General features: G+C 51.9%; 1 protein-coding gene across 11 annotated transcripts in view; it reads right to left on the bottom strand.

The window, feature by feature from the left end:
* Positions 1-16,140, bottom strand: part of arhgap9 (Rho GTPase activating protein 9) — a 55,195-nt gene that overhangs the window by 21,611 nt on the left and 17,444 nt on the right. For 3 of the 11 annotated variants that reach the window (XM_069186458.1, XM_069186500.1, XM_069186492.1), the window contains exons 2-7: positions 14,646-14,751; positions 9,348-9,736; positions 8,250-8,551; positions 5,042-5,269; positions 3,237-3,314; positions 2,433-2,522 (exon numbers count right to left, since the gene is read on the bottom strand). In XM_069186458.1, the coding sequence (XP_069042559.1) occupies positions 2,433-2,522; positions 3,237-3,314; positions 5,042-5,269; positions 8,250-8,551; positions 9,348-9,654 (1,005 nt within the window). In that variant the 5' untranslated portion in view covers positions 9,655-9,736; positions 14,646-14,751. The other 8 variants (XM_069186506.1, XM_069186525.1, XM_069186463.1 and 5 more) reach the window with 7 other exon arrangements.

Below are 16,140 nucleotides of genomic sequence, written 5' to 3'. Positions count from 1 at the left end.
CATGTGGTTTTCTGCAGTTAATATTTCATCTCTTTTACCCAGTTCTTATTTTCATTTCCTCGTTTCCTTGTGTTGACTCACATGAACTGACGGAAGACCATCGGGTCTAAATGCATGACCGTGCCAACATCTTGACACAATCAGCAGCACAGGCCCAGTCCTGGTGTTACCGATGTACAGTATGTGTGTATGTGGGTACTCCCATGTTTTTGTGTTTGGACGCTCTTGTGTGTGTGTGGCTCCTGGTGATGTTTTGGAACTTGGCGTTTTCCATGGAGAGCTGAACGGCTGACGTGCTGTTCGCATTGTGCAAAGCCTGGCGAAGGGAGTTATAAGGACAAAATCCTCAACGTGAGGGAGATTTCCATCTTAAAGGATTTCGGGTTTCAGACACAGGGCTTAGAGAGCATGGGGGTCTGTTTTTTAAGGTCTTGGCAACAGCCCGCGCCTTCACAGGCAGATTTAATGAAAACTACCCCTGACAAACCAGGAGTGTGTTCGTCCCTGGGAAAGCAGGGTCTCAGAGGCTTTAAAAGACATGGAGAGGGTGACTGGGTTAGGCTACCAGACCAAAGCTAGTGACCCCCTGCGCCCCGAAGCTGTAACAACAGCCCCCTTTCTTAAGCACAAAGCCTTTAAAAAAAGTACAGCCCCAATCCAGCCAGAAGTGACCTCACCTCTCTGCTAAAGTAGCAGGAGAGGTTCAAAGGTCAAAGGTAAAAAATGAAGGCGGGCGATGCAGGATGGGACATGTGCTCAGGAGTCCCTGCTCTTTGCGACTGTCCCAGACAAGGATTTGTGCTGAGATGACACTGGCAGTCTGTACCCAGGCCTACAGAAGTACAGCCTTAAGCGCTCTTTTTCAAAGCCGAGCCACGCAGAACACAGAACCATGGGAAATCAAAATCCCACCACTCCGCAGGCACCAGCTGTCCTCTGGAGCCAGAACCCACTCCCACTGAAGCACTCCTGCTTATCCAAGACCAAGCAGGGAAGACGGACCAAAAATCCAGAATCTCCGGTAGAGCTTGTCCGCGTTCTCAGGAACCTGCAGGACACAGTGCCTGCCAGGAGGGCAGCACGAGGCCAGCGGAGGACACAGGCTGGGCGTATCCCAGGGGTGAGTGGAGGAGACGGCGGGGAGCAAGCAAACGGACAGCCCCTCCTTCAGTGCGCCTTCTAATGGGCCCTGTTTTGGTTTTGACAGAAATGGATCTCATTCATTCATTCATTTCCGGGTGAGGGAGCTACAGTACATCACAAGAGCAAAGGCAGAGCACATTCAGTTCACTGGCAACAGACGCCAGTTCACTGTCTCAAGGTAACCAGGACAGGAGTGCTGTCCGGTGTGCAGAGTGACTGATCTCTCTGTCCAGTCACCCTGGACCTGAGTACACTAGACCTCTGCTACAGCCATGCTAATCCCCACAACATGAACACTATCTGAACACCAGCTATGTCACAATCTGTGTAGTGAACACACAGACCGCACTCTTTCCTACTGTACTGCATTTACCACAAAAGACCGATAAACACAGGGGCAGCTGAGCAGATAGACCCGACAATCAGACAGAGAGATCATCTGTTACAGGACCATTCCTTCCAAAAAACGCAACAAGCAACAAGCAATACACTGATCAAATTAACCGAACACTTCTTGGAACATATTGTTTATCAACCAGAAGTGATAAACAAGCGTTTGGTCACACTACTGTAGACATAACCACCTGTGGAGTAAGGCAGTGTTGAGTTTGGTCACACTACTGTAGACAGTAGCCAGTGTTGTACTTTTTTTGGACACTCAATCTGTATATACCTATGCACATTTTGCACATATTTCATTGTTTTTACAGTGACTATGATAATATTTTCCACACACTTATGTATTTATTATTTTTTATTTATTTATTTTATTTCATATTTATTTTGTATGACTGTACGTATTCTAATTTTTCGTCTATTCTGATGTCTGTTTTTTTTTTGCTTGTCTTGGGCTGGACTGCTGTAACACATCAATTTCCCTTCGGGATCAATAAAGTCTTATCTATCTATCTTGTACAACAGAAAAAGGTAGCAGAGCCGATCTTGACCCTGGGGATGGTGGAACTTCTTGGAATGAACATTCTGTAGTGACATCACCGCGACATCATCATTGCGTCATCACCAGCACAGTGATCTGAACTGCAGGCCAGCAGCACTACAGCAACATTTCCTTCTACACAATGTTTCCCAGAATGTCCCGAAACAAGTGGTGTTGAAATATTTTAAACCTTAATGCACAACACAAACAAAAACACATTTTCAGTCAATTATTTTCCACTCTGCAGTTTGGCTTCCTCTCAAAAAACTCCCCAACCTCTGCTGCTTGCCATTTACCGAGAAGGATTTGGGTCTTCGGGAATTTTGTCATTGATGTCCATCAGCATCCTTACCTTTTGCAGACTCCCATTCCCAGAATCCTGACTTGGGGACGAAAGCTGGTTGGAGTCCCGAGGGAACGTTCCTCCCTGGAAAGGACTAGCCTGTCACGGCCGGGGAGAGAGGCAGAGAGGCGATCACAATCACCACAATCGTTTCCTGCTCTGCGGGAGTCTGTGTGTGTACGTGCATGCGGGTTGCTGTCAAGGAAGTGGGAACGCACCGCCTTCCCTTTTCAGTGGCGACTGCCGAGCAGGCTGAGCTCCACCTGTCCGACACCCCCCCTGCCGTGCCGCCAAGCATGCTGGGACTGGCCGTGGGGCTCTGGGCATTGGCGGACGCTAGAGAAACGCATTCTTGGCATCACAGCATGCTGTCAGCACAGACAGATCAGCCTCCCTCACTCTAAACGGCCTGAAGCTACTCAGGTTCATCACCGGGATGAACAAATAACAGCAAGGACTCAATTCATCAGGGAGATCATGCCGATGCTCTCTGACCCCAGGATCTCAACCAGCTTGGAAGAAGCCAAGGTATCAGTTTCAACATCATGGCCAAGCTGTCTGCTCCACACCCCTGCAACTCTCTGGGTAAAGAAGTGCCTCCTCTCCTGGCATTAGCTTATCAGTGGAAAAAATTATTGTGTGACTACAGCCCGATTTGAAATGGCCAACTAAACACAACTTATACAAATGACCAATTATACACAACTCTGTGAGCACCACAGTGCCTCATGGGTGAGTTACAGCTGATTTGAGGAGGGTTGTGTCCCTACATGATGTCACTGTGAACCAGACAGAACCCTGCTAACGCTGTACCTCCGCGCTGCTCTGTCGTGTCATAGTCGCCTCTGGGCGTCTTCCAGAACCAGTGACAGCTGGGTCACAGGGCTGAACCTGCAGGGCAGACAAGTGCTTATGTTTCTAATTACTTACTCTGGAAATAGCTCTGCTTTTGATAAATTAATCCAGAGGTGACATATCTTTTTCCTCATGAAGCACAGACCCAAAAGGTTCAGAGTCTCCCTTTACAATTAATCAACTGGTTTAGAATGATTAAGGGATCATTCTAAAAAATACAAGTTCAAAACACCACCCATCAGCAACCAATTTCATCCCCCCAAAAAAGATCAAAGATCCATCAGAGATGAACAGCGTCATCCTGATCACCCTGAAAGACAACAGCACACCTGGCTCTAAAGACAAACTAATTCCAGACACCTAGAGACCATACCCCCCACCCTCCCTGCGAAACGCCCAACCCTGACAGAAGTGTGGCATGCCTGTGAGGGCACAGCCGCGGCTGGAATTGTCGGGGCAAATGGGCAGTTTCAGAAATCCGTGTCAGGATTCAGGATGAGTACCACAGTCAAGGAGATTGCCCAAGAACTCTGGAGTGGCAGTTTATAATGTGAATTTCTTTCACCCCAGTTTCTATCACCATTGACCAGTCTCTCAGTGCTTTGCCATGGTTTCACTGTGCTGTCCTACACACCCTCTGCAGCACCCCTTCATCAGCCCACGGTACCCCTACACTCCCCCAGTGGGTACCCCTTCACTCGGCCCACGGTACCCCTCCACTCAGCCCACAACACCCATACACGCTCCCAGGAGGTACCCCTTCACACAGCCTGGCCCATGGTCTTCCTCTATGCTCCCTGGGGGGACCCTGCACACTCCCAGAGGTACCCTCACATGCTTTAGGCAGAATCCCTGCACGCTGTGTGGGGTACCCCTGTACGCGTCTTGAGAGAGAGGAGGCAATGTGCAGTATGTCACTGCAAACTCTTCTAGCGGGAGAGAATGACGGGGGGGCTGATCAGCTGGAGACAGGCGCTTGGAAAGACGCCCCCTATCAGCACAGCAAAGGGACAGCGTGTAGGTCTGGATCCGCGGGCTGAGCACGTGGTGCAGTCTACAGCCAGTTATGATAAGAAAGACGCAAGAAGAAAAACCAGGTCTGATTCTGGGGTGACTTTGACTGGGCCTGTTGTCTCCAATCTGCCTGGAGCAGTTAAAAGGGGAGGAATCGGCCGCAGATGGAAAAGAGGAACCTGACTTTACAGAAAGAGAACTTTTTCCAGCACAGCAACGACAGGAAGTTAATAACTACAATAAGAGACAATGCAAATTCCTCTAACACCAGGAACTTCAGGGAGCTCGGTGCAGCATGTTGAAAACAAAACAAAAGATATTAATCAGACCAGCTGAAAAGTGCAGTTTGTTACCAGACTCGGCCCCCCCAGGAGCGCAGGCTGGGGTCAGCCGACCTGCTTCCTGCAAGACAGCGCCTCCTGCAGGGCTGCTGTGAGGACAGCGCTCTCCCCCGTACATGTCAGGCTGGATCGGGCGCGGTGGCCGAGGGGGAGGGGGTGCGTCTGCCCTTCCTCAATCTCCCCAGAGTGGGCACAGGCGTTGGCGCTGCAAGCCGAGATGCAACACCACCACTGGCGATCGCATGGCAGGTGAACTAACTACAAAACTAACTGGCGAATCTACTCGTGTTAAAATGCACATTCTGGCTTGAGAAAAGGGCCTGATGCTGGCCGGGATGAGTCCGGGGGGGAGGGATTGGCAGTTCAGGGCAGGAGCAGGAGGAAGAAGAGGAGAGGGGGGGCAGTTACCCGGCTGGCAGCGCGCTCCTTGGCCCGGCGGGGCGGCTTCCAGGATCGCTCACGGGTCACGCTATTGACGTAGAAGCAGCGGCCCGTGACGGGGTCCAGGTGCTGCTCCCACAGGTCCAGCACCTGCAGGGGCCGCTGGGTCGGGCTGGGCGGCTCCGACAGCCGCCGGGAGCTGTAGAGGGGCGACTCCAGCAGGGAGTGGCGCGGGATGTAGGGCTGGGCCCCCAGCTGGAGAGACACGAGAGCACAGGTCACAAGGGTCCCAAAGGTCACAAGGGTCATAGGTCACAGATCACACAGGTCACAAAGGTCACATGTGTCACCGGCCGCTCTTATCACAGGTCAAAAGGGTCACAGGTCACAGGTTACGTGGGTCACAGGTCACAAGGGTCACACAGGTCACATAGGGTCACAGGTCACACGAGTGCCAACATCATAAGGTCAGGGCTGGCTGTCTAACAGCTGTGAGCTCCTGTTCCTGTCTGCAGAAGGGCAGATAACTGGGCGAGTGAGAGCGAGAGCAAATAGGGTGAGGGAGAGGGTCTGTGGCAGCACTGTAATTCATTGGTGTTGCCGGTAAAGCCCTCGCAATTCAAGACTGAGAGGGAGAGTCAATGAAAGAACAGGAAGAGAGAGTGAGGAGTGAGAGAGTGAATTGAGTGTGGGGGTTGAGAGAGAGTGAATTGAGTGTGGGTGTTGAGAGAGAGTGAATAGAGTGTGGGGTGAGAAAGTGAATTGAGTGTGGGTGTTGAGAGAGAGTGAATAGAGTGTGGGGTGAGAAAGTGAATTGAGTGTGGGGGTTGAGAGAGAGTGAATTGAGTGAGGGGTGAGAGAGTGAATTGAGTGGGGAGAGAGAGAGTGAATTGAGTGAGGGGGTGAGAGAGAGTGAATTGAGTGTGGGGGTTGAGAGAGAGTGAATTGAGTGAGGGGTGAGAGAGAGTGAATTGAGTGAGGGGTGAGAGAGAGTGAATTGAGTGTGGGGGTTGAGAGAGAGTGAATTGAGTGAGGGGTGAGAGAGTGAATTGAGTGGGGAGAGAGAGAGTGAATTGAGTGTGGGGGTTGAGAGAGAGTGAATTGAGTGAGGGGTGAGAGAGAGTGAATTGAGTGAGGGGGTTGAGAGAGTGAATTGAGTGAGGGGGTTGAGAGAGTGAATTGAGTGAGGGATTGAATTGTCAATGAGAGGAAGGAGGGGGAGAGAGAAGAGGAAGAGAGAGAGGTGGAGGAGATTCTACTGCAGCTGTCCTTACAGACAGAATGGACCTTCATGGACACTGTCAAGTACTGTACGTGCAGACAGATGACAGGCAATGTCTTTTTAACAGATTAACAGATTAACAGCAGCAGCAGCACGGTGGGCATTCACCAAGCACAGGACTGCGGAGGCACAACAGCTCACACAGGAAGAGTGCTGCACTGCAAACGCTGATAAGAAGCAGGATGTTCAACTGAAACTTGAGTCAAAATGTAATTGATGAGGTGGTTATCCGGGGTTACAAAATACAAAACACAAGCCAGACACCTATTCAAAAATAGGAGACAGAGCTATGGGCTTAACAGGCAGAAACACTAAGGGAAAAGCTTTTTTCTTCCAGATCGGGAGGTTAAAGCAAATCTGGCCTGGATTACATAATGCAGTCATTTCACTAATGAATGATAAGTGAACCTCTGTGGTACACTATGACGACTGGCTGTAGTACTGACAGTATCCAGAAGGGGGCGGCACAATCCACCCACTCACTCCAGCCACAAGACAGTGCAGGCAGCTGACAGCAGCGCTCTGTAATCCCTGGTTTCTATTGGCTGCCACTTTGGGTGACATCACAAAGCAAGAGGGAAACAAGCACAGCCTTTAAAGACCCTGCTTATCAGCAAATGGTTTCAGATTGGGCATTAAGTAAACACATTAAAACTAGACAGGCTAGGCTGTGTGAATATTACAAAATAAGTAGTTCCCCCCTTCCTAAATGGGAGGGTATTCAAATCACAGGCATCACCTGGGGTTCCATGCTGTTTGTATGCAAAGAGCTGGGCTAAAAGCAGTCTTTTGGAAGGAACAAAAGCCTTCCATCCCCAGATAAATGGAAAGTTTGGCCCCTCCAGGGGGGTGCGGGGCCTCACCCCTCGCTGTGACTCGGCTTCCGGGGACCAGAGCCGGGCTGACAGAGAGGAAACGCTGTGGCTTCGACTGCTTTCAGAACACGTCAGCACCTCTTCACAGAGAGGCAGAAAGGTGCAGTCAGCACAAGGCGCGTAACCGCCATTTAGCTGGGCTGCACCTGGCCTTCAAATGGCTCTGTAGAATACACATAAAACTGAGGAGGTGCTTCTTTACCCAAAGAGAGGCGGGAGTATGGAGCAGCGCGGTTTGGCTATGTGGTCGGGCACCCCTGGTCAAATTGCACGTTTCACAGAATCTCACACCGCCCACACTTTTGCACATGCCACATTCACCGTTTTATTTTTTCCAATCTGTTTAATTCAGCAAACAAACAGTAATTGAGCATTGCAAAGTGCAGAAATACATCATATTTAAGTTTGTACCCTGCAGAGGTTGTGTGAACTTCTTTTCACTTCGAGATTCATTGAAAGAGGCAATTTGATCAGGGGTGCCTAAACTTTTACATACAAGTGTATGTGTTGTACAAGGCCTAGCCCAGGCTGATGTCGATGTGTTTGTGCTCCGTTTTGTGCTCTGCGTTTTAATGTCTCCGATTCAAGGTTTGTATTTTTTCTTTTAATGCAGAAGGGGTCTGTTCTATTGTGTGCAACAGTAGACAATGACCAAATCAGGTGCTTAGTGGATTTAGACTAAGTGGCTTATCGGGACTGTGCATGTGTGTTAAGCATAAAATCCTGAGAAAGGTTGCAAACGAGAGGTGACCATTCGTCCCAAAAGGCCACTGGGCAGTTAGTAGTTAATTAATCCAATGAGTCCATTCAGCCATTTTTGTGAAAGAAGTCAGGGTAGCAGCTTCAACAACATGGCTGAGTAACCAGTTCCACGCTCCTGCAACCCTTTGGGTAAAGGAGTGCCTCCTCTTCTTAGTTTTAAATGCACTTTCCACATGTTTCACCTTCCCAAGACGTCAGCTGGGTTGGCTCTGTCAGTGTCTGAGAAGATCCTGGATATTCAGCTCAGGTCCCTCCTAAGCTTCCCTGTCCAAGACTAAAGAGACTCAGTTCCTCCTGCACGGTCTTCGCGCCCTACCTGCAGGTGGCTGTGCCTGCGGGGGGCCTCCACGATGTCCCCCTGGCTGTAGCTCTTGGTGTGGGGGGCCCCGCTGGGGCTGCCCCCCGCCTCGGGCTCCTGATAGGGGTTCTGGGGCAGCATGCTGGAACTCTTGCTGCGGGCCATGGGGCCGGAGGGGTCCGGGGGCAGCAGGAGGTGGCCTGAGGAGGAGGAGGGAGGGGGGCCGGCGAAGGGCAGCGTGGGGAAGTGGCCCCCGGCCCCCCGGCCGCGGAAGGTGGAGTTGAGGTCTTCCATGGAGCGGCAGAAGGTCCTGGCGGGCGCTGCAGGAGAGGAAGACACGGCCCTGGTGTCAGTCCTGCCTCCCCCGCGGCCCCGCTGGGTCACACAGGGTGCGACCTACCCTCCGTCGAGGAGATTCACGCCATCACTCGGGACCCCAGCCATCCCGGCCGCAGACGGTGCCCCCCCTCTGTGCTCCTGCAAGCAGTACTGCACTGTTCAAGCCCGGACCACTAGGCTTCAGAACAGCTTCCAGCCCACTGCAGAGGGCATCCTGAACAGCTCACTGTGGAGTGCCCCAGCACTCAACCCACCCTGCACTCTGACTTTCTACCCCGTACTCATCGTTCTGTTTGTATTTATTGTTCTGAGTATTGTCTTTATTATTTACTGTTCTGTAATGTACTGTCTGACCGTGCGGTGTGGTCTGCTGTGCTGTGCATGTCCCGAGAGATCCGGAGAGTACACATGGCAGCGACTCCTCTGCTCTACGCTGGCCTGACCTGCCCCTGCTGCTGCACACATCTGACCTTCGAACACAGGCGCTATATAACCTCAAAAACAAGAACTGAACTGATTGAAATTAACAGAAAAGCTGTTAGCAGGGCATTGAAGCCAATAGGTCTTGAACCTCCTCCTTTCTTGAATGTAAAACAAAGTCCCTTATAATATCCCTGATTTCTCTGGTCGCTTTTGCACATCTGGAGAAAATGCAGTGGTGCACAAAAACAAACTGATGCACAGAAGGAAAAACCTCCGACTGGGGACCGACACTCAAGAGGCCTGTTTCTGTGGCTGCAGGGTTGTTTTCGACACAAACTCAGTGACCGTCCTTACCTGGGCAGGGCGACTGTGAGCAGGGCGTGAGGGAGGCCCTGGCCACCAGGCGGACATTGGCCTGCACTTCGGTCACGTAGGTCGCGGGCACGTAGATGGGCTTCGACTTGGGCGGGGCGCCCATGCGGCGCACCTGCCACCAGTCGTCGTTGGCCTTGCGCAGCAGCACGAAGCGCTCGCCCTCGCGCATCGACACCTGCCGCCCGTCCGTGGCCCGGTACGAGTAGTCATACTGGGCCTCCAGCACCACGCTGCCCCCTCTGGCCGCCGAGGGCAGTGCAGTCTTGCGCCAGCTGCCGGACAGCATCTCACAGCTGGCCACCGCTGCTGCTGCTGCTGCTGCTGCTGCTCGGGCACATCTGGATCGGGCGGCCAATCAGGGCCATGCTCTGAAACACAAACGACCAATGGCATTTCAGCAACTGTGCGTTAAACAGCTGCACATGTTAGTCAGCTGTGGAATTACCACATGGACAGGACATGCCAGGGAGATCAGTTAGAACACAATCAAATCTGTTAATAGAAACCACACTGAGGGAAGTTGCTGTTGGGTGGCACAGTGGTTAACATGGCTGCCTTGCAGCACTGAAGCTCTGGCTTCAATCCAGGACATGGGGTGCTGTTGGCATGGAGTTTGCATGTTCTCTGTGGGTTTCCTCTGGGTACTCTGATTTTCTCCCACAGTCTAACCACATGCTAGTAAGCTGCCTGGCCCTGGGGTGAGTGTGTGTGTGTGTGTTTGCGTTTGCTTCTGCAGTGTGCTGGACTGGTGTCCTGTCCAAGGCGTACCCTGCCTTGTTCCTGTTGCTCCCCTGTGACCCTGAATTTGAAGAAGTGGTTAGAAAATAGATGAATGAAAGCTGTTTTTTTTTTTATTTCTCTTCTTGCAGTTTCTTCAAGAACAACAAAACGGAAAGTTTATCTGCACGTTTGGCTCATTCACGGGGAGGTTTGTGGGCTCGATGCAGAATTTCCTCCTAATCTGATGAAAGCAATAATAAAAGCAAGAGAGGCAAATTTAAGAGAGCCGCAATACAGGTGTGGTAAGAAACAAAACGAATTTGTCTTCCACTTAAACGTAGTCTGGGGGATTTTGGAGGGGCTTTTTATTCACAGAAACAGTGAAGCGGGTTTGCTTGGAAAGTAGTCCTGATCCTGCAACTTCTTTTCTTGAAACTGGCAAAGCAAAAACATCAAAAAGCAAGACATTTCACACAACAACTTAGAATGGTAACAGGCACTCTCCACTGCATTAAGAAGAAGTTGCCACGCTCAAATCTTTCCAACAGCTAATGTGAATATTGACATTTCTGGGCCTGACAGGGCAGGCTGTTTAGGATGTGACAAAGGGCAGTGGCCGACAGTTCGGAGATGTGCAGTGCAGTGAGTGTCAGCACACAGAGAGAGAGCTGCCCAGAACCAGTGCACTAATTAATCACTTCCATGAGCAGGGCTGGGGGGCGAGGGGGGGGGGGATAATACATTTTTTGTTTCCCTCCGAGTCTCCCCCGCCATGTGACTCCCCACCCCCCCGGCCTGCTCGGAGCTTGCTGCAGACTTCCTGTCTTATACAACAGTCCCGAAAAAGAACAAATTACTCTTCTCGCGTTCTAATTAACAATGCCTGGAGTCACGCTGGTTTTCTTATGCAAACAGCCCGGCTGTGTTCTAAAAATTGATCCAGGATCGGAGTGCTAATCCGATGCTCGGGAACGACGGGAGGCTTGTTCCCTTTGCCGAGAAGATTAAAGCCCCGTCATCGCCGCAATCGGATCTCCGCGACCCCGGTGCCGGCGGGGCTGCGGACTGTGTCCCAGTCCCGAGGAACTCCTGCTTGGGATCAAAGTAACTCGTGTCCCTGGACTCTCCTGGAACTCCTAGATCCCAAATTAAACCATGGAGTAGGTGATTACTAGAGCCCAGATAAGCAAGCGTATGTGTAACATTCAAGCAAAATAAGGACTACTCCACCACCAGCGCCAATAACTGCTGCAAAACATTGCAGTATCTCTTTACAGATACATGACCACACACTCAACAGGACCCGGCGCAGCTCTGCATTAGATGTGGGTAGCAGCCTGACATTGCGCCTTCCGTAGGTGGACTTCCCATGTGACAACCCCCTGCCTGTAAGCCGCTGAGGTAGACTGGTCTAACACATTAGCCAGGTCAGCTGTTGCCTTCCGCAACCACCAGGCCCCATGTAATGACACTTCTGTAGCAGGAGAGCACCTGTCCTGTTACTATGTTAAAGTCCTCAGGAATCCACAGGACATACTGCTGGGCTATTCACCCTATGCTGGACACAACAGGTCACCACTATAAAATGCCTGTACAGCCATCCATTTTCTAACCACTCACACCAGGACCAGTTTTCCCCACAAACTAATTAACCATGTTAACATACAAACTCCACACAAACAGGCCCAGAATTGAGCCCAGGGCCACAGTACATCGAGGCAGCAAAGCTACCATGTTGCCCTATAAAATACATAATTCTGTTAAACCTTTGCAGGACAATGCACAAAAAGCTTCACCACTTTGACTGCAAGGAGAGAGCCTTCACAGAGGAGAGCTAGCCTGCTGACCTGATGCCTGAGTCACTAGCCTGTGCAGAGTTTGTGTGTTGAAGAAAACCACTGGTCTGAACTTGCGATGGACCCGGAGCCCGATCCTGACACATGCTGTAAAAAATTGGACAACGCAGCCCTGATGCCGCCGTCTCTTCCAGCAGCTCCCCACGGTCAGCTGGCGTGGCCACTCCGTAGTCCTCTGGTTCTACCGCACTCACAACATGCGTTGGGCTTGGCCACACTGTGCGTCACCATCGAACCCTGCCCTGCCGGCACCTGGGCTTCTGCCACAGGTTCACTGCGTCTGTACTACGGTACGAGCCGGTGCACTGTAATGTGGAAATGTGGAAGATGAGAGCAGGAGGCACTTCTGTACCCAAAGGATTGTGGGAGCATGTCAAAAGGATGGAAAAGAAACACACTGCCCCCCCACCCCCACCTCCTCCTCTGTAGCAGGTGGCATCTGAGGATCTGCGGAGGTGAAAAGGAACGGAAAAATCAAGTGGAACAAACACTCACTCACTCAGGAAGGAAGGAAGTGGGCTCGCAGGGGCCGCCCGCAGTGCTATCAGAGCCGAACACCCACTGGTGGATAGTAAACGATCGCCTCCTGACCACGACGAGACGAGTTTCGGTTTGGCAGGACAGAAGAGGGGAGCACGCCGCCGATGTCCGACTAACAGACTGACAAATCGGAGGACTGATCAGATGACTGCTCCCATCTCTCAACACCCAGCCCTTCCCTTGTTGTGCAATGAAAACGAGCAGAGCGATACCCCGGGGTCTAGCAACACCACTGCTGATGGGAGCGGGGCAGAGTCATCTGTGACATCAGCAACCTTCTGAGGAAAGGAGTGACGTCACCTGCGACGTCATAGCTGGTCGGAGGGAGGAGCAGGGTCGTCTGTGACATCATCGCCAGACTGGGGGGAGGAGGGGCGGGGTCTTCTCAAGCCGAATGGCATCATCATAGGAAGTCGAACTTCGGCAGTTTCCTGAGCGGACTGTTTTTTGAAAAAAGGAAAATTTCAGGTGCACGTGCTTTGATCCACCTCCTCCACCGCCTACTCCCGCCCCCATTCCTCTAGGGCAAATGGGGCCATTCGTTACCAACACTGACACTGCTTGACATCAATCCCAGAAGCAATCCTCACTTCTTCACTATGCCTTGCTATGTGCCTGTCCCGCTGTGTGACCTACAGGGCTACAGACTGGACAGACTGTGACTTGTTACCCAAGGTCGCCCTGAAGCACTGCGCCTGCTTCGCGGACTCCAGCTATACCGCAGAGACCCGCTCCGTCCATCACTAGTTTGCACGAGCTGACAGAACCGAGCACACAGCTTCGCCCGGCCCTCTTCAGTTAGCACGGCGGAATGAACCCGGCACAGAGAAGGAGACAAGCCCACAGCCCGGTGGGCGTCCAGCTGGGGAGGGCCGACAGAGGGGAAGAGAGCGAAGACAGAGAGAGGGGCAGAGCAGCTGTGGCCGCCAGGCCCGAACCCTGCACACCGGGCGGACGGGCGCGGGGAGCCACGTAGAGCGGGCACCCACCGCGCCCAGTTCCAATCGGGGCAAGGGGCAAGGGAGGGCAGCAGTGATGTAACCTGGCAGCCACGCGCCAGTGTGTGCAGGGGACAGCCTGGCACTCCGAGCGACACACAGACAAGAGTGTCCAGGACAATGGCATTCATGCTCAGAGGGTCAGTGCCAGCCGCCGGGCACTCTGGAACGCTGCAGAGGACAACACTGAATAGGCTGGCAGCAGCACTCGGGAAGCAGGCTGAGGCTTCTGACTATGCTTGTGTCTTTAACCCAGCAGATTCTTTCAGAATGAACAGTGAAACCACTGGATGTGGAAGTGCATTTAAAACTGAGGGCAGAAGGGATTTCTTTACCTAAAGGGTTGTGGGAGCGTGGAACAAGCTGGGTGACATCCTTGGCTCAATTAACTACTAAATACCAAACTTAAAACTGCCTCCTCTCGTTTTTTACATTTCTTACATCCTCATGTTCTTAATTAAAGAGTCATTTTCCCATCAGTCCATTTGCACAACAAACCCTTATGATACCGCTTTTATTTCTGCCCATAACAGGGCGAGCCCTCTCAGCACACTCATGCAAGCCACCGATCCCCATAAAGAGCTCCCCCATCCTGGCCCTGGGGACCCCCACTGGGGGTCGTCACTCCAGCTGACCTCGTTACTTAATTGAATCCTCAGTTATAATAATTAAATCCTTACAAGCCGGTTCAATGGATCCTTTGAGAGATTATTTTCTCAAAAGCTGGCGATCTCGCGCTGCTTATGAAAGGCATTAGTTACAAGTCAGCTTCCCACATCTTTGGGCACTGAAAACAACTAAACATCTCACACTGATCCTGTTATTAAGTCCATTACGGATGCAATGATGTAACGGGGAACTGACCCGGAATGATATCCAGCAGGTGTGATGGGAACCCTTCTCTCCCAAACAAGCAATATCTTCTTGTGAGAGTCAAAGCGGTGTGGGAACGCAGTTTGGCGTGTTGTAGATTGAGGTTTAACACGGGTCTCCCCTGGATGTGACTGCCCTGTATTTTACTGTGCTCTCCTGCCCAGCACTGTGATTGTGACAGCTGACAGCCATGGCGAACGATCCCAAGAGTAGCGGGACATACTAACGCGCGAGGTGAAAGCCTGCTAACACTCCCAGCGTGTGCGGAGCTGAGTGTACTGCGGGCTCACCGTCTCTCTCACAGCTCACGGCTCCGGCGCGAGATCGCGGCCGCCGGCTCTCTCCCAGGGGGCTAGCGAGCCATCTGCCGTGCCGGGCCTTCCAGCCAGCGAGGTCCTGCAACAGAGCACGAAACGTTCACTGGGCCGCGCCCTTCCGACCGCCGGCACGCAAGCCCCGGGCAGTGCCGGCCCCCGCGCCCCAGCTCTGCGCGGTGAAAGGCCTTGTTTCGGTCAACAGCACCCATCCTGGCACGCACACTGGAATGTTACTGCGTCTCGTGTCCGGGACACAGACACACACGGCGCTCGGTCTCAGACGTGCGTGTGTGTAGGGGGAAGGGGGGCATCTGGTGTTTTGCCAATGAAGAGGCGGGCAAAAAGGGGGGGTGGGGGAACAGCTGCCCCCACATGTTTTATTAAAGCAAACTAGATCCGTCACCTTCATTTCCACATCTTCTCCTCTCTTTCCCTACTAAACTCTGTGGCTAAGGATCTGTGCCTGTGGCTGGGAGGTTGCCGGTTCAAATCCCGCAGCCGGCAGAGGAATCCTACTCCGTTGGGCCCCTGAGCAAGGTCCTAAACCACAACTGCTCCAGGGGCGCCGTACAATGGCTGACCCTGCGCTCTGACCCCAAGCTTCTCTCCCTGTCTGTGTGTCTGTGTGTCTCATGGAGAGCAAGCTGGGGTATGCGAAAAGACAATTCCTAATCCAAGAAATTGTAAAGGGTTAATAAAGTGATGTTATAAAGCAAAGGATCAGAATCCCCATATTCAGAGGAAACCTCCCACACTCCACCTCTCTCTGCCAGCCCCCCTCCCCCCCCAAAAAAAACATACAAATCCACCCCACTTTTCTTAAGCAGTTGATCTGCAAGAACAAACTCCCCCGATTTCCCTGTAACCCTGCAAGACAGTAACAGCTCCCTCCCGAACTCTGCGAATCCCCCTGGTGCCTGCTGGGAGGAGTAACAGGCTCAGTAAACACTGGCTAAGTGAGGGCAGGTTCCTTAACTGAACCTACCAAACAGGACCAACTGATGAGCACAAATGCTGCAATTGAAGGCCCCTGAGCTAGTGTTTTCATCAATGCATATGTACAGTAGGAAACACATTCCTCTTATAACCCAAGCTGCCAGAACTGAAATAGCTCATTAAGAAGCGCTCCTTTTTAGACCTTGACCTTTATTTTTCATACAACAGTGGCTTATTATCTTTTTCATCAACAAGGCAATGGGCTTCAATTTCACTTTACTGTAACTAACAGCAGGACACAGGCTGACTTCTCTTGGTTCAGTGTTCAGTGGACGGAGGAGTGTCGTTTAGGCTGAGTCTGCAGCTCTCTCCGGAGCTTCCTTCGTCGTTTAGGCAGAATCTGCAACAGACAACTGACCCAGCACCAGGGAACTCTAGACAGGGACTGCTCGTCCTGAAACACTAATAATTCAGAAGGGCAGCTGAGCCCTGAAAATAGAAACTGCAAGGGCTTTATAATTAACTGGCCTTT

This window comes from Lepisosteus oculatus, chromosome 1 (genome assembly GCF_040954835.1).
Source record: "Lepisosteus oculatus isolate fLepOcu1 chromosome 1, fLepOcu1.hap2, whole genome shotgun sequence".
In the NCBI taxonomy this organism is placed as follows: domain Eukaryota; kingdom Metazoa; phylum Chordata; class Actinopteri; order Semionotiformes; family Lepisosteidae; genus Lepisosteus; species Lepisosteus oculatus.
This window is presented reverse-complemented; position numbering and strand designations above follow the sequence as displayed.